The sequence below is a fragment of the Archocentrus centrarchus genome, chromosome 4 (genome assembly GCF_007364275.1).
Source record: "Archocentrus centrarchus isolate MPI-CPG fArcCen1 chromosome 4, fArcCen1, whole genome shotgun sequence".
Taxonomy (NCBI): domain Eukaryota; kingdom Metazoa; phylum Chordata; class Actinopteri; order Cichliformes; family Cichlidae; genus Archocentrus; species Archocentrus centrarchus.
Window position 1 is genome coordinate 37,566,433 of NC_044349.1, and position 21,642 is coordinate 37,588,074.

Here is a 21,642-nt window from a genome sequence, read left to right on the forward strand (position 1 = left end):
AACTGACTTCTGTTGATCCTGCAGACATAAACGAATGTGAGTCGCAGCCCTGTCTGAATGGAGGAGAGTGCATCGATCAGGTGAACAACTTCACCTGTACGTGCCCCGCCGCCTTCACCGGGACGCTCTGTGAGACAGGTAAGTGCTAAATGGGCTGGTTCCTGCTTTTCTGCTCTCTGAGCGCTCACAGTGCTTCCTTATACAGGTGAACAGAAGAGCGTGTTCAGAGAAGTACTTCTCAATAGAAAACATTTATATAACCCTCTTGTTTGGCTTTATGTCATTTGTGGCATTTTTCCAACTGGGTTGAGCACAAAGGGGGAACATTTTTAGCACTTTTGGAGTGTTTGTAGCTGAGTTGGTTCTCCAGTGTTCTGACATCAGGAATTTACTTCCTATTGCCACTGCAAACATTTTCATCATACTTTATCACACAGTTTATTTGCTGAAGTCAAACAAATGTGCCTCAATAGTCATAAATCTTGATAAGAGTAAATATAGCCTTAAATAACAGAGAGGGTTACGGCTTTTGAAAGCTCAGCTGTGAGAAACTGCAGTGTTTGGGACTATTTAAAGAGCTCAGCTGTTTGTGCTGGGGTTGAGATTCTGGTCATGGATGTTGGCATCCAAAAATATCACTTGTGACCCTAAACACTAAGAATGCGACGTGTTTGCTGACAGCTGTGAATAAAAGTATGAATGAAAGTATGAGAAAACATCCTGAATCAGGTCTCAGAGTTTTAAGGTCAGTTTCCCTGTGATTAAAGATGTATTTGTGTGTCTGTCCTCCTTACTGCTGCGCACTCAAGCAGCAACATCAGGAGCTGAAAAATGAAGCCATCACACAAACCTGCAGTTCCTCTAATGCTCACTCAAACAGTGAATCAGTTCCTCACAGTCCAGCTTTACAACAGAAACAAACCTGATACAAAAACTGGAAAATTTCCCCTGTGTGTTTCTTTCTTTTTATATTTAATCTAATTTAGCTGTCTGGATATGGAGTTAGGGATGCCGTGGTTGATGGTGTCCTGACACAGGCATCTGTATCTGTTAGGCTCCACCCCCACTGACTGTTGGTACTTAGCATTAATTAGCAGGTGTGGTGCGCCCCTACAGTCTATGTCTGCAGTTTGCTAACAGATCTACCGAACCTTAACTGATAACTCAGCATTTCACCATCTTGCTGACTAAACCTAAACTAAACATTACACATGTTGTGTACTCACAAAACTCATAAAATAAAATATACAGAGAGATCTTTAGTTTTACTCAGTTTGATCAAGTTTGTTCCTGGGCACCCAGGTGGCTCAGCGGTTGATCAGGCGACCACATGCATATGCTGCGGTGCGGTGCGGGCGGCGCAGGTTAGACTCCCGGCCTGTTGCCGATTTTCCCAAGTGTCCTCCCCCGTATCTTTCCCCCATTTCCTGTTTATCTTCACTTGATAAAAAAAGCTGCTGTGGCCAAAAATGGGAAGAAAAAAAAAATTAAAAACTAAATCCTGCTAATACTAGACCTGCCAAGGTTGACAGATCTTGTATTAGCACAGGCTGCTGCCCCTGCAACCAGGTCCTGGAAAAGACCCAGAGCCACACCTCACATATGGCCATGACCTGTGAGCAGTAACTGAAAGAAAGATCAGGGACATAAGTGGTAGAAATTAACTTGTTTCTGTGCTCATCTTAGAGACATTTAGAAGAAGTTCAGTCTCTCCTCCACATCAGTTGAGGTAGTTCAGCCTCTGACCAGGATGCCTCCTAGACACTTCTGCGGGATAAGACCTCAGGAAAGATCCAGGACATGCTGGAGAGATTATAGGAATGACTTGACATTTAAATAACACTGTTCTAGTCTCACTGACCACCTGAAGAGCTGGAGGAGGCGGCGTGGAGGGAGGAGGCCACCTGCTCCAGCTCGTCCAGGGGAACACAAGGTGTTCCCATGCCAGCCAAAAGACATAATCTTTCCAGTGTGTCCTGGGTCTGCCCCGGGGCCTCCTCCCGGTAGGACATGCCCGGAACACCTCACCCAAGAGGCGCCCAGGCGGCATCCTAATCAGATGCCCGAACCACCTCAACTGGCTCCTCTCAATGTGGACGAGCAGCAGCTCTACTCTGAGCCCCTCCCGGATGGCCGCACTCCTCACCCTATCTCTAAGGGAAAGGCCAGCTACCCTTCAAAGGAAACTCATTTCTGCTGCTTGTATTCGCGATCTCATTCTTTCACTCACTACCCAAAGCTCGTGACCAAAGGTGAGGGTAGGAACATAGGTCAACCGGTAAATTGACAGCTTCACTTTCACGTTCAGTTCCCTCTTCACCATGACAGACCAGTGCAACGTCCGCATCACTGTAGACGCAGCCCCGATCCGTCTGTCAATATCCCGCTCCCTTCTCCCATCACTCGTGAACAAGACCCCGAGATACTTGAACTCCTCCACCTGGGGCAACAACTCGTCCCTGAGCCGGAGTGGGCACTCCACCCTTTTCTGGCTGAGGTGCTGATTCTCATGCCGGCCACTTCACACTCGGCTGCAAACCATTCCACTGTGAGCTGGAGGCCACCTCCTAAAGAAGCCAACAGGATCGCATCATCTGCAAAGAACAGACACGAGATTCTGAGGCCACCAAGGTGGAAGTGTTCCCCCACTTGGCTACACCTAGAAATTCTGTCCATAAAAATTATGAACAGAATTGGTGACAAAGGGCAGCCCTGACGGAGTCCAACACCCACAGGAAACAAGTCCGACTTACTGCCGGCAATACGGACCAAGCTCTCACTGCAGTTGTACAGGGACTGAATGGCCCGCAACAATGGGCCAGACACCCCATGCTCCCACAACACCCCCCACAGGATACACCGAGGGACGCGGTCAAATACCTTCTCCAAGTCCACAAAGCACATGTAGACTGGCTGGGCAAACTCCCACGCACACTCGAATATCCTCGAGAGGATAAAGAGCTGGTCCAGCGTTCCACGACCAGGAAGAAAAACACATTGTTCCTGTTGAATCTGAGGTTTGACTAACGGGCAGACCCTCCTTTCCAGCACCCCAGTATAGACCTTACTGGGGAGGCTGAGGAGTGTGATCCCCCAATAGTTGGAGGACACCCTCTGGTCTCCCTTCTTGAAGATGGGAACCACCACCCCGGTCTGCCAATCCAGTGGCACCGCCCCAGATCTCCACGCAGTGTTGCAGAGGCGTGTCATCCAAGACAGCCCTACAACATCCAGAGCCTTCAGGAACTCAGGGCGAATCTCATCCACCTCAGGGGCCCTGCCACCAAGGAGTTGTTTAATCACCTCAGTGACCTCACCCCCGGTGATGGGCGAGTCATTCCCTCGTCCCCAGACTCTGCTTCCACTACAAAAGGCATGAACGTGGGATTAAGGAGGTCCTCGAATAATTCCTTCCACTGTCTGACTATAGCCTCAGTTGAAGTCAGCAACACCCCACCCGCACTATAGACCGTGTGAGTAGGGCACCGCTTTCCCCTCCTGAGTCACCTGACAGTTTGCCAGAATTGCTTCAACCATAGAAAAGTCTTTGTCCATAGCCTCACTGCACTCCTCCCACACCCGAGTTTTTGCTTCAGCCACCGCCCGAGCCACGTTCCACTTGGCCTTCTGGTACCTGTCAGCTGGCTCCGGAGTCCCACAGGCTAACCAAGCCCGATAGGACTGCTTTTTCAGCTTGATGGCTCCCTTCACCTCCAGTGACCACCATCTGGTTTGGGGATTACCACCACAACAGGCACTGACCACCTTGCAGCCACAGTTCTGAGCAGCAGCCTCAACAATGGAGGTGGGGAACATAGTCCATTTGGACTCTGTGTCCTCAACCTCAGTTGGCAGCTCAGCTCCTCTCTTCACCTGAGTGTCCAGAGCATACGGCCGCAGATCTGTTGATACGATCACAAAATCATCAACCTGCGACTTTAGGTGTCCTGGTGCCATGTGCATTTATGGACATCCTTATGTTTGAACATGGTGTTTGTTATGGACAAACTGTGGTTTGCATAGAAGTCCAATAACAAAACATCGGGTTCAGATCAGGCAGGCCGTTCCTCCCGATCACGCCCCTCCAGGTGTCACTGTCATTGCCCACGTGAGTTGAAGTCTCCCAGTAGGACGATGGCATCACCAGATGGAGCACCCTCGAGCACCCCGCCGAGCGATTCCAAGGAGGGTGGGGACTCTGAACTGTCATTTGGCGCATAAGCGCAAACAGTCAGGACCTGTTCCCTGGCTCAAATGTGCAGGGAAGCAACCCTCTCATCCACCAGTGAAAACTCCAAGGCACAGGTAGCAAGCCGAAGGGATACAAGAATACCCACCCCAGCTCATCGAGAGCAACTCCAGACTGGAACAGAGTCCAGCCCCTCTCCAGGAGACTGGTTCCATAGCCCGGGCCATGCACTGAGGTGAGCCTGACTATATTTAGCCAGTATCTCTCAACCTCACGCACAAGCTCAGGCTCCTTCCCCACCACAGAGGTGACATTCCATGTTCTAATAGCCAGTCTCGATAGCTGGGGATCGGTCCGCCAGGGCCTCCGCCCTTGGCCACCACCCAACACACACTGCACACAACCCCTACGACGCCTCCTGCGCATGGTGGGTCTACAGGAGGAAGAAGAATGTAACTAAATAAAATTATAGTACTGGGTGTGACTGCATTTCATTCATCTCAAACCTCCTGGGATTGTCCCATACAGACATTTCAGAGTGAGGTAGGCAGTAGGTGAGAAAACATGTTTGCTTGAATGAACATTCCTGTGTTCCCCACTCAGAGCTGCTGCCACTTCAGGTCAACTCAACCGAGGCAGGAAACCAAACAGGTAAAAGCAACCACGACTCCAGCGAAATCTTTGCCAAAAACATTTTCACATATTATTTACACCACTTGTCATGTTTTTTTCATCTCAGCCTCATGTGAAGAGGACTGCAAGAAGAACCAGATCTGTGAATACACCAGCTCAGGAATCTACAACTGCACGTGTGCTCCAGGCTTCTATGGTGACAAGTGTGAAGGTAATGTGCAGCCGGCCCGGCTGACGCTCACTGCAGGCAGCTGGGCAGGTAGAGAGGCAGACTGGGGTATTTGAAGAGGAGCTGTGCTATCCCACAGGAATTTGGATCCCTGCCCTGGAAGAGGCTCCTGTGATGATGGATTATTGTAATTATCAAAAGTGACACGGCCTCGCCCAGTTTACTACAGGAACCAGTCGCTTGATGTTGTGAATAATTGTTTTATAGCACATTTTATTAGTTTACCAACAAGAGGAAGTGCTTTGTCTAGACTGAAAACGGCGTCTTTATGAGTCAAAGCTGCTCTATGGTATTCAGGTCATTTCTGCACACAGAGCTGCTGAAATATCCTTCCACACCGCTACTTGCTTCCCTGCAAGTTGCACCACTCCTGTTGCTTCAGGCGCAGCTGCTGCTTGCATAACCAGTTTAATCACAAAATATGTAAAACCCCGCCTAATGCTTCCTTTATGAATGCATATTAAGTCATTTTGTTTTAGGGAAGAAGTACAGCAGTGAAGCTAATTCAAGCTCCCATGAGAGGCTGCTGACACCGACTGATAGCAGTTGCTGCGAGGCTTTATTTCACCCACTGAAAGCTCTTTAATAGCATTTGAGCTATTGCAAATGCATGCTTCTTCTCACCCTTGAGCTGAAATAACTATCAGTGCTTATATAGGCTCTCTTAAATCTCCCAAATACTTTCCTGCCTGGCTCACTTGGAAGGCACAGCGGAAAAAGGAGCACGATCCTCCAAGGAAGAGAAAGTAGGGGGACGTAGAAGTGCCTAATCAGGCTCTCAGATCAAAGCGCCCGGGCTGCACAGGTGGCCAATGAAAGTGGCTCTCGCAAAATTAACAGTCCATTAATTGCCCTCGGGGCCATACGTTTTGGTCACAAAATATGCTCCATATCATCAGAAAAATAATGCCCTCCACCGAGCTCCCGGGACTTCAAAGGGGTTCCGCTGAGCCGCGATACGGCCGCGAGCTTTGATCCACTACTGCAATTAGGAAGGAGAGGAAAACACAAACATTCTTCCAGTTTGTACAGAGCGGATGTGCAGCATGCTGACTGCTGATCCTCTGTGAGCTTTGGTGGAAAAGATTAGGGAAAGAGAAATGACAGCGAATCAATACTAGTTTACAGTAAAGCAGATGAAAGACACTCGGCATATGGTGCACATGTTGGCCATTTATACCTTCTGTCTATGTTTACGCTCGGGCCAACACTGAAAACTGCTTTTAAGTACATGCTCTCAGGCAGCTCGAGCAAACTTTGAGTCCCTCTCTCTCTCTGTGTGTGTGTGTGTGTGTGTCTGCAGAGGAGTGTCTTTGCCAGAATGGGGGTGTCTGTGTGGACATCAATGGGACCTGTGAGTGCCCTTCAGGCTACACAGGACTCTACTGTCAGTTTGGTGGGTATGATACGTTTAATCCTATCAGGTGTCACACAAGAGCTTTGATTATTGTAGAAAGGAATCACTGAAGGATCCGTGGTTTCCCCACACCAGTGCAGTTATGCTCAGTGGCTCTGTAACATTAAGATGAGAGCATGTAAAAGACCAGCAGTGGAAACTTTCAATTTTACCGAAGTACAGTTTTTTATTCTGCTTCTACACCACTATATTTCATATGCAGACACGGTACTTTATTGTACTTTATTGTACTCTGCATCAAGGGGACGTGCCGAGGACTCAGCTGGAAACTGGTTTTGACAGGGTGCATTTGGCTCGTATCATTTTCATACAGTCACTTTTGTGCACAGTTACACTCACACACATTATGTCCACAAATAAATGGCAATAAACTAAGATGCACAGCAGGAAGCACCTCAAGTTTACATTTAATTAATATTCAGAGCCTCCAGCCTGACGCTCTCAGTATCAGCAGTAACTTTAGTAAATTTAAGGAAGCCGTGCGACATTTTCACCTTCATACTGTGGATATTTTCAGTTACAGGCACTCAAAGTGCAACCAGGTGGGTCAAATTTGGCAATATAGATTTTATCACGAGAAATCCATGTGAAATATTCAGAAACACGTTTAAGCTGCAGAAACTGCAGCCGAACCGACTTTACACCCACAGCAGGTGTCACAATACACAAACAAAATCCTGGTTTATTTTTTTAAAGAACTTTGTTTGTCGCCTTCTAGCTTGCAGACTGCGTTTTGTAACATAATCTGTCAAATTTAAGTTTAATATTCTGTAAGTGAGCACCATGTTTGGCCCTCTGGAAGACAAAAAGTTGAACACAAAACTCATGCAGCCACTTTTTCAGGCAGCACATAATGTTTTCTATGCAAATTTACTACATTGCATTTATTTACGATCAAATATCTGATTTCCTGTTCTTGGCTCTCATTGTGACCTGAAACTGAAGCGGTTTTTCAAACACGTTTTAACCCCTCTCTCGCTCAGAGGTGACCCAGATGCCGTGCAGTAACGGCAGATTGTGCCCTGATGGGAATCCCTGTTTGGAGTACGGGGGAGCATACCTGTGCACGTGTCAGACCAGAGTGGAGCTGGACCACAAAGACTTTTACTCCTATGGTAAGAGCCTCAGGCACCAACCAGCAGCAGCGTTAGTGCATGAGCAGCTGGTAAACTATAAAATGAGTGGTTACATTTATGATGTGGCGAGAAATTTGAGAATTTTTAATTGATCCAGTCATAAAATGACAAATAATCTGTGTTTCTGTCCAAATTTGGACTTCAAGTTTTCCCAGTGCGGTGGAACACAGTCAAGTCTCGGTGTGTGTTTTTCAGTACAGCCCCAATCGGTCTGCGACTCCTCTCCCTGTCTGAATGGCGGCTACTGCTACGAGCTGGACGGAGGCTACGCCTGCGAGTGCAAGTACGGATACTGGGGGAAGAACTGTGAGAAAGGTAGTATGATCAATTTTTTTTTTTTTGAAGCAAAGGAATGCTTTCATATGAATTCATGGAGCACCAAAACATCCTTTAGGTTTGTGCCTTATTACTGCAGCTCAGACCCAGATGCAGCTTTAAAACACCAGGAAACATGCCATCACTTGTAATGCTGCTTGAAATATTGCAGTGCTGAAAGGCTTAAGATAATTTGTTCTTATGGCTGAGCTATGAGCTATTTTCTTGAATTGTGATTTGAATTGCAATGTACTGGAACAGGTTTATTTTCTGATTAAAACCTGGAGTGGTCTCTGCTTCAAGGATTCCTTTTTCTCTGTCTCCTTCCAGTTAGACCTAATACCTGTGCTTCAGGGCCCTGCCGCAACGGAGGCTCCTGTAAGGAAGAGGCCGGGAGTTACCGATGTGTGTGTCCTTACAGATTCACAGGAAAACACTGTGAAGTGGGTGAGCGCCTCCCTTCTACAGTGACGTTGTGATGAAGTGTGAAAGTACAGGTGCAGGAACTGTGTTAATACTTCATCAGAGCATCTTTCAAACTCAGTGAGCAGAGTCAGGTCACCTAGTAGCAGCAGGACCTCAGCATGATGTGACAGACTTCATCTGTCTGTGGCTCAGGAGGTAGAGCAGGTCACCTGCCAATCAGAGGGTTGGTGGTTTGATCCCTGGCTGCTCCAGTCTCCATGTCAAAATATTCTTGGGCGTGATGCTGAACCCCAAACTGCTCTCTAATGTGTTCATGTTTACCATCTACCATCTGATCTCCATGACGTTTGCACTGTGCGTTCTACAAATGAAATACAGCAGTATGATGTGCAGTTACTGGGTGTTTGCTAAGCCACAAAGCAGGCACAGGAAGTGATATTTGTGTAACAGCCAATAATAGTCGAGGCATTTAGACATCCACATACCTGCAGGGGACACCTCAGTCACTGCAGGTCCCAGCTGTGTGTGAGGCTCGGATCATCGCTGCTTGCAGCTTTTATTTCACTTAGTTTTTTTTTCCAAAGTCTAGATTTTGTTTTTGGCAGCATGTTGGCATGGTGGCAGCCTCGCAGCAAGAAGGTCCAGGGTTCGAATCCACCATCAGAAGCTTCTATGTTCTCCCCGTTTCTGTGTGGGTTTCCTCCACAGTCCAAAGACACGCAGTTAGTGGGGTTAGGTTAACTGGTCACTCTAAATTGCCCACAGGTGTGAATGTGAGTGTGAATGGTTGTCTGTCTCTCTGTTAAAGTCCTGTGACAGGCTGATCACCCTTCCACAGGTGCACCCTGCCTCTCACCCCATAGTAGCTGGGATAAGCTCCTCTCAAATCCTTGGTCCCAAATCTTTGCATAACTTTAGTTAAAATGCTGCATAAATTGATAGGGGAGTTATTATTTCCCTGTTAGTATAAAAGATGAGCATTTTATTCAGAAATTAAATATGTCAATAACACATACAGTACAGGAAATCATGGACACAGACTCTCTGCCTGCTCTTCACTCTTCTATGAGTTGAATTCATGTTACCATAAGAAGTCCTGTTTTATAATGTGGACGTTTCCTTGCAGGGAAGCCGGACCCCTGCGCCTCCAGCCCCTGTCTGAATGGTGGGACGTGTTTTCACTACATAGGGAAGTATAAGTGTGAATGCACTGACGCCTACAGCGGCCGGCACTGTGAAATCAGCAGGAGTGCAGTGCGTACCTCTGCAGGTAGGTAGACCGTGTGTCACCACAGAGCAATGTCAGGCTGATGCTGATGTTTACACAGGGCCGACCTTAGCTGATTGGAACATAAAGGGGAAATCCTGAGCTCTTAAGTGTACAGATACTGGCTGAAGATAATCTTAGCAGTGTTGCTGCTCTAGAGGCCCCACATCTACAGATATAGAATGGCTGCATAACCTATAAAAAGTGAGACCTGATTAGACCTGGTGATTCACATCCACACACTCCTGCTACACGCTGGAGGTAATTTTAGAGCCTGAATGGAAAACACCTCTGTTGCTGTTGGTGTGTGGTGGAAGAGCGTCTTTAAGCCCCAGTTTGTGTTGCCATGCAGCCACGCTGACATTATCATCATGTTTGTATCCATTTCAGAGCTGGGCTGCGGGCCACCCCCACACATCAAGCACGCTGAGGTCCAGTTCTCCTCAACAACACCGGGCTCCATGGCCGTGTACATATGCCACTCAGGCTTCACGTCTGTGCCCAGAGCCACCCAGAGCATCTGTGGCATTCAGGGAGGCTGGAGCCAGCCGCCTGTCTGCGAGGGTCTGTAACACCTCGACACATGGATCCTCAGAAAAGATCCCAGCGTCATTCCACAGAAAATCAGCAGATCTGGAAAAAGTTCCAATCTGACTCCCCCAGAATGAGATGATTTTTTTATGTACAATACTTTTAGTATATTTAATGAAGTTATGGGACATTTTACCTTCATACTATTAATATTTTTCAATGTTATAGGTCCTTGAAGTACAGGGGCCACCCCATTGGGGGGTGGGGAAGGGGGCTGAAATTTTTTATGGCATTTTTGGACCTTCAAAGCTTCATAAATGCAGGAGAGATCATCATGAATCAAGTGTCTAAAGCCACAATCTTCTCTGTGTTCTCTTCATCTAAACAACTCTGAGCATGAGCATCGGGGCGCACACAGCATCATAGTTTCCATAAACTGCAGCAGTGTGATGTCTGTGACACACAGGAACAGGAAGCAGTGCTGGACCTTTGATCTGCTTTCTGATCATTCACTGGAGAAAACTTCAAAAAGGTGCTTTTTGGGTGAAACTCAGCCTGTGGGATGTGTGGCTGCTCAGAATAAGCTGCAGCGGATGAAAAGCCTCCTTTTTGCCTACATTTTGATACCCGGCTGATCTTCCAACCATAATTGTTTCTGTGTCAAATTATTTTCTATTGCAGTCGCTCGTGAATATGAAATGGAGGCGCAGCATTCGTGTTCTTTATGATAGTTCAGGTAAATCACAGTGATCAAACTCCTGCAGGTCTTGAAGGAGGTCTCAGAGGGTCCTGTGATCTCTGCATCTTCATTTCTGTTGGCAGACGATGGGATGTCTCTTCTTCCTCAAAGCACAAAATTTCAATTCATTCCTGTGTACCTGTGGGCCTGTAACATATTCATACTATGAAGGAATCATTTTGCATGGCTTCATTAAATATATTAAAATTATTGTATATAATAAATGAGCTGATTCTGAGGGGGTCAGGTGGGAGGTGCTGATTGTTTCTTATGGAATGACCCCCCCCCCCACCCCAAGTTCACAGTTATCTTGATTCATACTAATTTCTTCATTTCTACATTTTCACAGAGATCAACGAGTGCTTATCGCAGCCGTGTCTTAATGGCGGCACCTGTCGAAATAAGATCGGGTCCTACCAGTGTGTGTGCGCCAGTGGCTTCAGTGGAAACCGCTGCCAGACGGGTAAGGCTCCATCAGACTCGCACACTGTCACATACGTGCATTTAGTCCACCTGCACACACGCACATGTAGCACCGTGTTCATCTGCTTCAGACGTAAACGAGTGCCTGTCGGAGCCCTGCATGAACAGGGCCACATGTGAGGACCGGCCCGGCTCCTACCTGTGTCACTGCCCACAAGGCTTCAGAGGACAGAACTGTGAAACAGGTGCAGCTTTATTTATTTTACATACAGCTCAATATTTTTATTAACGTCAAAGTGGATACACTAAAGAACAAACTATTTAAAAAGGCAGAGAAGCATTATTCTGTGTGTGTGTGTGTGTGTGTGTGTGTACACTTTCATAGTTATATCCACATCATTCAATACTTCTTCTTCATCTGTAACAAACTCTTTTCTCAGGAGTATCATTTTCTGGAGCATCCCAGTAACAGTTCAAAAATAATTTAAATACATCTGCATCCACCTCCATAATGATCTTATTAAAATATTTTCCTTCCACATCATCTCTTAAATCAGATTTAGGTGTTAAATTTTCCTTTCAGCAAGTAAATTAAGTTCTAACAAAGAAATATATAGTTGGTCATATACATGAAAAACTTTGATGTATTAGATGTATGTCTGATAAATCCTCCTGTCATGACAGAGCAGCAGTTATTTTACTAACATGAAGAATAAGTGAGGTCACTTCCTGTTTTCCTGATGTTTTCAGGTTTCTTTCTTCACGCTGCACAAAGCTGATCAAATGTGGAAAAAATAAACATTTCTAAAAGTTAAATCCTCCACACGTTACAAAAATGATTCATTTAGCAAAACTGGTTTATCTTAAAGTAATATATCTTTTTATTGCATCGTATCACTTGAATTTCGTGACTGAGTTGATGACATTGGTGTTGAAAGCAGCTGACTGTAAGCTTATCCAAAAACACCTGCTCAGTGTGGAATAAACTCCGAATGCATGGATAAAGTTTCCTTTGAAATAAATGTCGTCACTCTGTAATTGTCTGTGTGCAGAGCAGGACGCGTGTGAGTCCAACCCCTGCCTGAATGGAGGTGTGTGTCGGGGCTACAGGAGAAACTACCTGTGCCTGTGTAAAGAGGGTTTCTTTGGGGATCAGTGCCAGATGTGTAAGTGGCCTCACATATGTCATCCAGTCTTTAATAACCCTGTTTACTGAGTTTGGGTCATTTTCTGAGTTAAATATAGGAGACGTTTATGAACTGAAACTAGTGACTGAGACTGTGAAGCGTTCAGGAGAGTGTTTACTGACTTATATACCACAGGAAGTCTTTCTGCCGCCCCCTACAGGCCCATTAAAAGAAAGCCCAGAAACTACATCCACCTTTTTCTCTGTCTGATTTACACCTATGTACATGTAGTACTTCATTTGTCTCACACACTCACATGCAGTTTTGGACTCTATAATATGCAAACTGGAGCTCATAAAATAAGAATTGTAGATAAAGGAAACAGTATGAGTACACCAAAAAGAGCAGAGCCATTAAAAAATGAATGAAATATGGGGTAATAACTGCACTCAGTTACTTTAGTTGCTAAAATAGTTTGGTTGGTTGAGGGTTAGTGATGAAGAAGAGTGACTGGGGGCTCGCACACTTTAAAGGCTGCTCTCTGATGCCCGCTGAAACCTGTTGCTGCATCAGTTTGTGTTTGTCGCCCACCAGTGGAGGACCCGTGTGTGCTGAAGCCGTGTGGGAACCGTGGCCACTGCTGGAGCGACAGGAGGGGAAACTACAACTGCGTTTGTAAAGTCGGACTCACGGGCAAAGACTGCGAGAAAGGTCAGTCTGCACGCTCCACACTCTCCTGCTGCCGACACATCTCTGTGACACTTGAACGCCTGGATTAGACATGTAAGGTGCTGCTGTTTCCAGACCTGCTGCCTCCTCCCGGTCTCCACGTGCTGCGTGTGGAGGAGAGCGAGGTGGAGCTGCGATGGGACGAGCCGGAGCCCTCAAACAGCCTGATCAGCATGTTTGCCGTCACCTATGCTCCCCTGGGCCAGACCAACCCCAAAACAGACTACCTGGACAGGCAGAAGTCCACCCACATGATGCGAGGCCTGGTGCCCGGCCTGCTCTACAACATCTCCACCTTCTCCATCAAACTGAAAACCAACAGCAACGACACAAGCCAACCTGCCACTGCGCTGATACGCACCAGTGAGCACGCTCTTTGATGCCATGCTATAATCTTACTGTAATACACATAGTCCCTGTTTCTCAACTCGATCAGGAGTCGAGAAACCAAAACTGACACACAGGTGCATCTTAATCATCTGAGGTTCTTTAAAAGAGGTGGGACCAGAGCGTGTTTAAGAGCAGCTGGAGAAACACGTTGGATAAGAAACTGTTACTAATCAAAAAATGTTCCTTTAACAAGCTTAAACATGTCACCTGGAAGTGGAACATGCTTCTCTGTGTTTGAATGTTGTGTGTTTCTGGGACAGGACCTCGGCCGGTGGAGCAGCTGCAGGTGGTCAACGTGTCCTCCTCTCAGGTGTGGCTGCAGTGGCTGGTCCAGGCTGCCCGTCACGCAACCGTCAGCGGGGTGCGCGTGTCCTTATTGCCTTCAGACGGGAGGGAGGCTCGCACTGCTGTGCTCAACACGAGCACCACTGAGTACACCTTCAGGTCAGGTGCTGCACTTTAAACGTTTGCACGTCTGCAGCTTCATTTGTGTCCACTGGATGTCGCTGCTGAGGCTTCATTTAAATGCTTTGGGGAAATATGCCTTTTAACCACTACGGGGCGCCATCTCATTAAATTTACGAAGCTCTTAACGGTACCATGAAAAGGTAAGTTTCAGCATGACTGAACTGGACTCTGTGCACCTCTCACAGTTCGCTGCAGCCGGCTCAGATGTACACGGTGGACGTGCTGACTCAGAGCGGGATCAGACCAGATGAGTTTCCCTCCATGAGCCGCTCAGCAGGACCTCTGCAATTCTGGACAAGTAGGTTACCGCAGTGAACACAAGAGCATATACAGTAACTGTATTTATACAGTCATCACAGAACAGACAAACAACAACAATCCGCTCCGTATCTTTCAGTCATAACCCAGGGGAGTCATTTATGACCCCATTTGTATATTTCTGTGAGATTCTTAATCACAAACCATGAGTTTGTCCCTCTGCTTCTATAACTTTACAGGAAGTAGTCCTTCTGTGCAGTGGGGATAATGGAAGGTTGTGTGTAGTATATGTATACAATTATAGGCGTTAAACAGGATGTGTAATGAATCTGTAATTCTGACAGTTACAATATGCAGATAATTCATTAATATGAGACATCAGCCCGACTGTGACGACTGCATGATCAAAGTATTACATAATTCACCCAAACGTACATGAAGGTTTAAAATGTATTTTTTTTCTTGTATTATTGAAACAGAAATTATTTTTGTAAGACATAACAGTTCCTTGTACCTTCGTTTTTGAATACCAAATGATTGATTGATTGAAGACATTTGAAGGTCTGCAAAAGAACATCCAACAAAGAAAATACTGCAGATAGTTTCCAACAGTTACTCAGACTGTGGATGTTTTTATTTACGTTTGTTTGTTTGGGTTTTTTCAGTTTCCAGGTCACAGTTTCTGGAAAAAGTCATCACTGCTGAGTTTTGAAAATGTATTTTTGGTATCTGACACCAATTAATGTTCAGTCCCACTGATTACACATCAACACTTACTGCTTTACAGTAAGATAAGATCCTAAAAACCAAAGTGTCATTGTTAGTGTCGCTTACACTTTATAATTACTAGTTTATTACACAGACCAAACAAAAAGCACACACAATGATTTCTCCGTATCACTCTGGTTTAACAGTTAAAATAACTGTTTAATTATTTATTAAGTATTTATTAGAAGAAGCTGCTCCGTTGTCACAGCAGGTTGTGCCACACGTTTGATTTGTTTGCGTTTCACACGGGACTCCAAAGGGAATCTGTGTCTCTAGCTGGAACTGAACCAGCAACCTTTCACTTGCCAAGTAAATGTGTAAACCACTGCACTCCAGGGCTGTGATAAAGATATTTGTAACCAGTTGCATCTACTTTTGTTTAAGTTTTTAATCAACTGGGCAAAAAAAGTTGAAGTGATGTAAAGCGGACTCACTCCTTTAACAACATCAGCCATAGTCACCCTGAAAGAGCCCAGAAAAGCCTGCCAGTGTGGAAGACCATGCTTCATAATCTGATGATGCTCGGCGATGGTGGGAAGGAAGAGCTCCCTTGTAAAAAGGAAGAGAACTCCAACAAAACCAGGCTCAGGGAGGGATAACCAACTACTATTAAAGGGAAAGAGAAAGAAAAGGAGGAGCTGTCATGATAGCTGAGGAAAACAGGCTCTAAAGTCAGACCCAGCACACCAACCAACAGCGAAAAAGATGAATTTAAACAGCAGGGAAAAACTGAGTGATGAGGTGAATGCCAGCTCTGACGGGTTTGGGAGTTTGGTAGGGCAGCGAGTCCGGATCCTGAGAGGGGGGGTTCAGAGAGAGCGGTGTCACTGAGTCAGCGGTTAACACAACGGAGAGTGGGCAGGCAGAGGGGTCCCTCAGTGTTTTTCTGAGTGGCGAAGTTCCGTGGAGATGGTCTGACAGGCAGGAGGGTCCTTTCCACGGCGAATTCCACTCCAGTCCCGGGTCCACTTCTTTGCTTATGAGGATGGAAGATGGAGGACTCGCCCAGAGAAACGGGAGACCAGAGCTCTAGGCAGACGGAGCTCGGGATTAATAACAGACAACCGGCAGAGAGTAAAGATTGGGAGCCTAGTTACCCCCACATGTGTGAAGGCAGTGTGCTGCCCTCCCAGCCTTCACATACAGCCACCAGCTGAGGAGATGAAGAACAGGTGAGAGACAACCTGAGCCCAAACTCCGCCCCAAGGCGGAGCCTGCTGCTGAAAACTAGAGGAGTGAAAAACAAGATAAACAGAAAATATCCTGAATATGACACAAGTTAATGACAGTGGCACACCAACATGGGGAATGAAAAGAGGGGAGTGGATGCTAAGGGCCCAGTGCATCATGGGAAGTTCCCCAGCAGGCTGAGTCTGTGGCAGCATTAAAAGTAGGAAGTTTGAAGCCTAGCCACTATCTCCAACACCGGGCAACTCAAACCAGAACAGTTCAGATAAATAGTTTAACAGGCCCGAGGAAAACACTGCCTGATCCTCTGAGACAACTAAGCAAAGGTGTTGAGTAAAATTATTATTTTTGAAGCCTTTCATGCAACCATTTGACTGTGTGAACGTGTTACCCTCAGGGCCTCTTCCCCCACAGAACCTCTCCCTCTCACACGTGACCCCAAACTCAGCCCTGATCACCTGGAGCCGCCACCCGAGACACGTCCCAGATGGCTTTGTGGTCAACGTGACCCGAGGTTTGAATACCAGAAGTCGATTCCTGCCCAACGGGAGGGTGGCCTCGTACACCCTCCGCGAGCTGACGCCGGGGCAGCACTACTACGTGGCCCTCACATCGGTCAAAAACACGGGGCAGGAGCAGATCCACAGCATACCTCAGCACCTGGCTTTCACTACCTGTGAGCTGCACGCCATCACGGGGATTTCTATTTATTTTGCCTTTCAATTTTGGAATCCGACTTTCCCGAATCCTGAAATGTTCTTCTTTGATGCAGTGCCAATGCCGGTCAGACCGGGGAGGAGAGAGAGACCAGCGGTGACCAGACAAGAGATCCCATCCCAGCCTCAGGACGTGGGCGGCACAGCAGAAGCAGAAAACTCTGAGGAACTACCCAGGTACATGTAGCACATTAATTAAAACTGCTTTAATATGTAACAGCAGTTAATGCTAAGCAGAGAGCATATTTTTTCTGTGCTGCAGATACACAGAACTCATCGACAGGAGGGGAAAGATAACAGCCAAGTTCACTCACCTGCCTCGAAAAGCCATCCGGCATCGCACTAGTGAGTATAAGCAGTGACGTGAGGGTCAGCAGTGCCAAAGCAGGCCTCGCCACTCAGCAGACTTCTGCTAATGTTAAGCAATCAAAACTTTATTAATATTTCATTCCAGGTAGAAGCACAAAACATGACCTGCCACAGAGACTGCAGCACATTACATAAATAAATCCATTAAAAAAAAAATTAAAGGTACAGTGTGGAAAATACCACCACTAGATGTCAGCAGATTGCAGTCAGTTGAATTCTGTTTTCTTATTATTTATTCTTATTATTTGTATTTTACGTTTTTGCCCTTGAGTCACCTCAGCACCTCAGGCTGGGTGTCAGCTGTTGTTACCTCAGCTGTCTGTGTGTCCACGTCTGTGCTGCGGTTCCTCTAACGTGATCTCACGGCAGCTTCCACAAACCGGCGCCCCCTCCTCTGTGTTTTTAATGGATTCAGTCTAAGTTTATGTGAATGCATCAGTTTGTTGGAAGAATAATTACACACTAATTAATGTATGAGTACAATATTCTGCTTTTCTATTAAATAACAAAAAATAACAATTGACTGTGCATTAAAAAAAATCAAACCGAGGTACTCTTATTATTGTTCATGAAATATTTGTTTTTATGATTTAGAATATCCTACACTTAAAAATTTGTGTTCTTTCCATTTTATTCAGTTCTCGCTCTCATTTGTTTCACTTTAATCTGCATTTTGTTTGGGGTCAAATTGAAAACAACTAAAATTTTAAAAAAATCAATATCTAAATCAGCAGACAGAAGTAAGCAAATGAATTATTATAATAATCAAGAAACAATAATCACAGATAAAAACAGAAAAAAAAGACAATAGGAGCAAAAATGATAAAACCATATGTTAAATCCATAAAAGAAATAGAAATTCACTAATGGTTATTAAAACCTACAATACACCATAAACCATATTTCAAGCCCAATAAAAGGAGTAGCAATAAAATGAAAAAAAAAATAGAGCAGCAAAATTAATAAAAACCTTTAATTAAGACCAGGGAGATACTGAGGAGTGGTGAAAGAAAAATACATTTAACAAAGATACATTTATATAAAGAAAAGGAAAAAGAAAACTTTATAAAGTAAATAATGGCAACATTTATTTTTAATATTATTAAATTGTGATTTTCTTTTTTTATTTTCAGTTTTGGCAGTTTCTGTCCTCCGTAGATGCACCCATGCTGTAAATCAGTGACCTGTTAAATCAGTGCTTCACTGTTGAGAAATGAACACATAAAAACCTTTTAAATGTCTCACCTGCTGCATCATCTACATTTCACCTGTCTGCCCTTTTTCATGATGATTCACGGCAGGAAGTGCTTTACCTTACAGAACCTGAGCCGCCAGTTCGGTTAGAGAACATGGAAGAAACAACAAACAAAGTCAGCCTTGCACTGGAGATCCAAGAAGAAGCTTTGAGAACAAAACCTGGTAGGTGTTTTTTGCACATCCTCCCTTGTAAACTGATCCCAGCGATGAGCGTCTCCTACACATGAGATTCATGTTGTGTTGAGTGGGGGTGGAGCCGGAGGCCGTCAGCAACAGCTATCAGCTGTGGATAATGTGGAAGAGCCGGCCTGAAACCGGAGCCGAGGATGTTAATGGCAGCTGTTGTCTCGTAGAGTCGCCCCAAGACTGCCGCAGCCTGCCCTGCCAGAACGGAGGCACATGTGTGAACGGAGGCGACTCCTTCGTCTGCGACTGCGCAGCCGGGTTCAAGGGCAGGCAGTGTGAACTGTGTAAGTTTATAATAACTTTATTTGTGTCGCACTTTTCAAACACAGACTTACAAAGTGCTTCACAGTTTGAATAAAAGCCACACGAGTATACATGTTACCAACATACAGACACGCAGTCTAACATGTGGCCACATATTCGTTCCAACACACACACTTCCATACACACAAATGGCTGCAAACTGTGGCCCGAATTAAAGGAGGAAAGAATAAAGGAAAGCCAACCTATAAGAATGTGTTTTCAGCAAATCACAGAATCAGCCGACCTGATAGGCTGAGGAAGGACGCTCCGAAGGTCGATCCCCTCTGGTTTTAAAGCGAGAGCGTGGAACAGTTAGGTGAGCCTGGTTAGAGGATCGGAGAGGTCGTCTGCAGTGAGGAGGTCTCAGTAGCTCTGAGCAGGGCCTGTCCTTGTAGAGCTTCATATGCTAACAACAGGATTTTAAAGTGGATCCTGAATTTCACTGGAAGCCAGTGAAGAATAGGTGTGATATTTATGATCGCCTTCTCTTCACATACATACACACACTCAGGGTGGGATGAGTGAAAGTCAGCTGCTTTTTGGCAAATGTAGTGGACAGCCATCCAATTAAAAAAACAAAGACTGTATATGAAAGATGGATGTAGCCACCCTGACATCACCCTCGGGTTTTGGAAGCCTCAGTGTTTGTATTTTACTGCAGCCACGATATCTCCCATGAATGTATAAAGCTACATTCATAAACTGTGGAGGTGCATCACACAAATATCTGCTAATTACTGCTGCAAATAAACTCCCAGAATTTCACTCACCAAAGCTGAAGAATAAACCAGCTACTGGACGAGATATACTATATTAATAAAGTTTTAGCCTATTTGAAGACAGGAAGTTAAAATAAGACAGATAAAGACAGAATTCAAGCACAGGCTTAGACTGCATGCAAACATCATATGTGGTATTCTGTGCTGTAGCATAGCTGATGAGAGACTCATTAGCGATCAGTGAGCCTGTCGTCAGTATCAGCACAGCACATCCTGGCCTCTGAGAGAGACGCAGGCTTATGTTAGCAATGCTTCTGTGACACACGCACACAGATAAACTTTATGATTATTATTTATTACTATATATTATGATTGCTACTGTTGTGGGTACTTCACAGTATAATTTTTTATAATAGGTTATAAAATATGCACATACCCTTATTAGTAATGACTAAGGATGAGTGAAAAGTCTCTCTGTAAAGGAATGAACCTTTATTACCTCCAGTGTAAGTAACGAGCCTCCAAAGACAGAGTAGAAGAATATTTTATTTTACTTATGTGTCCACGCTGATGAATCTGTGTGTGAGGGGACACTCCACATACCCCACCGCCCCGCTGACTCTGCACTCAAACATCCAGCGTCAGATTGTTCAAACATTCCTTTCCTAAAGCCATCCATCAGCCGCGGAGAAGCTCAGCTCCTGAAGCAGACTTTTCCTCTGCCGATAAAACGCTCAGACCTCATGTTGTGTAACTGCTGTTTTTGCAGCGTGCCAGCGAGTGCCACACCCGTGCACCCGCCTGTACTCTGAAACCAAGAGCGTGCCCGTGTGGGAGGGCGGCGTGTGCCATTACCTGTAAGTCACGTCAAACTCACGTCCACCGATCTGGGCTTGTATGAAACGTGCGGCCTAATGGATCAAATAAAAGAGCGTGTTTTCTTCTTCGTAGGTATAAAAGGATGTACAAAGTACAGCAGGATGTGTGTTACCGAGAGATTTGTGAATCGACACCTTCCAAGAAGAGTCAGAGTGAGTTAAATGATCTGTCTGCAAAATACTTTTTAAAGCAAGAAAACCAACGCAGTTATGTTCACACACACGTTAACTGTCTCAACAGCCAGAAGAACAAACACACAACAATAAAGGTTTGTGACTTTTTTCCAGTCTTTTTAATGCACTGCTACTGCAGAGGATCACAAGTTTTTCAGCACTTGCACTGAAAATTAGCCTTTTTTTTTCTCTCTCTCTGCAGAGCACTTGGAGCCTGATGAAAGAACTGTCATCACTGTCATGTGAAAAACCTCCTTACTTCAATTTTGGTGTTTATAATCTGCTTGAAGTAACTGATTATGGTCATTTTTTTTGTGCTGAAAAACCCTGTCAGAGCCCACTGTAACATTCACAAACAAACCATCAACCATCTGAAAATGAGGCTGCATCCTGAGAGCTCACAAAAGGATTATCAGTCAGATGCAAAAAGCCCCACATCATGTATCATTTGCAGTGTTCGCTGACCGAGTCTCATACAAACACATACGGTATGCAAATATTAATCCTAAGCAGTCAACCGCACTGCATCAGAGACCTTATATACCTCATTTCAACGTCTACGCTGACACATTAGGAGAGGTGATTCAGCTGCAGGTTTGTCCCTCAGGGAATTGAAAGCGGAGTCTTTTCCTTACATCAGTCCCATCATCTCCTTATGAAGACAGCAGGAAATGTATACTTTCACCCATAAACGGATCTCTTCCTCTGACAATGATGCACAGCCTTTTCTGTGGAGAATATCTTCCTCTGTGTCTTAGCAGGCGTCACTGCTCGCTAACCTGTACATAGTGTTTATAGGCCATTTTG

At 45.4% G+C, this 21,642-nt stretch overlaps 1 protein-coding gene across 2 annotated transcripts in view; it reads left to right on the forward strand.

Moving 5' to 3' along the window:
- Positions 1–21,642, forward strand: part of sned1 (sushi, nidogen and EGF-like domains 1) — a 39,985-nt gene extending 18,343 nt beyond the window's left edge. Inside the window, exons 8-32 of one of the 2 annotated variants that reach the window (XM_030727330.1) lie at positions 25–138; positions 4,793–4,840; positions 4,929–5,033; positions 6,355–6,447; positions 7,452–7,583; positions 7,800–7,919; positions 8,250–8,366; positions 9,472–9,615; positions 10,003–10,176; positions 11,232–11,345; positions 11,437–11,550; positions 12,358–12,471; positions 13,027–13,143; positions 13,237–13,524; positions 13,812–13,995; positions 14,205–14,317; positions 16,631–16,909; positions 17,006–17,126; positions 17,212–17,294; positions 18,639–18,737; positions 18,929–19,045; positions 20,553–20,640; positions 20,735–20,814; positions 20,903–20,930; positions 21,038–21,642. In XM_030727330.1, coding sequence (XP_030583190.1) covers positions 25–138; positions 4,793–4,840; positions 4,929–5,033; positions 6,355–6,447; positions 7,452–7,583; positions 7,800–7,919; positions 8,250–8,366; positions 9,472–9,615; positions 10,003–10,176; positions 11,232–11,345; positions 11,437–11,550; positions 12,358–12,471; positions 13,027–13,143; positions 13,237–13,524; positions 13,812–13,995; positions 14,205–14,317; positions 16,631–16,909; positions 17,006–17,126; positions 17,212–17,294; positions 18,639–18,737; positions 18,929–19,045; positions 20,553–20,640; positions 20,735–20,814; positions 20,903–20,928 — 2,984 coding nt within the window. In that variant the 3' untranslated portion in view covers positions 20,929–20,930; positions 21,038–21,642. The remainder of the gene's footprint in view (positions 1–24; positions 139–4,792; positions 4,841–4,928; positions 5,034–6,354; positions 6,448–7,451; positions 7,584–7,799; positions 7,920–8,249; positions 8,367–9,471; positions 9,616–10,002; positions 10,177–11,231; positions 11,346–11,436; positions 11,551–12,357; positions 12,472–13,026; positions 13,144–13,236; positions 13,525–13,811; positions 13,996–14,204; positions 14,318–16,630; positions 16,910–17,005; positions 17,127–17,211; positions 17,295–18,638; positions 18,738–18,928; positions 19,046–20,552; positions 20,641–20,734; positions 20,815–20,902; positions 20,931–21,037) is intronic. The other variant, XM_030727331.1, reaches the window with a different exon arrangement.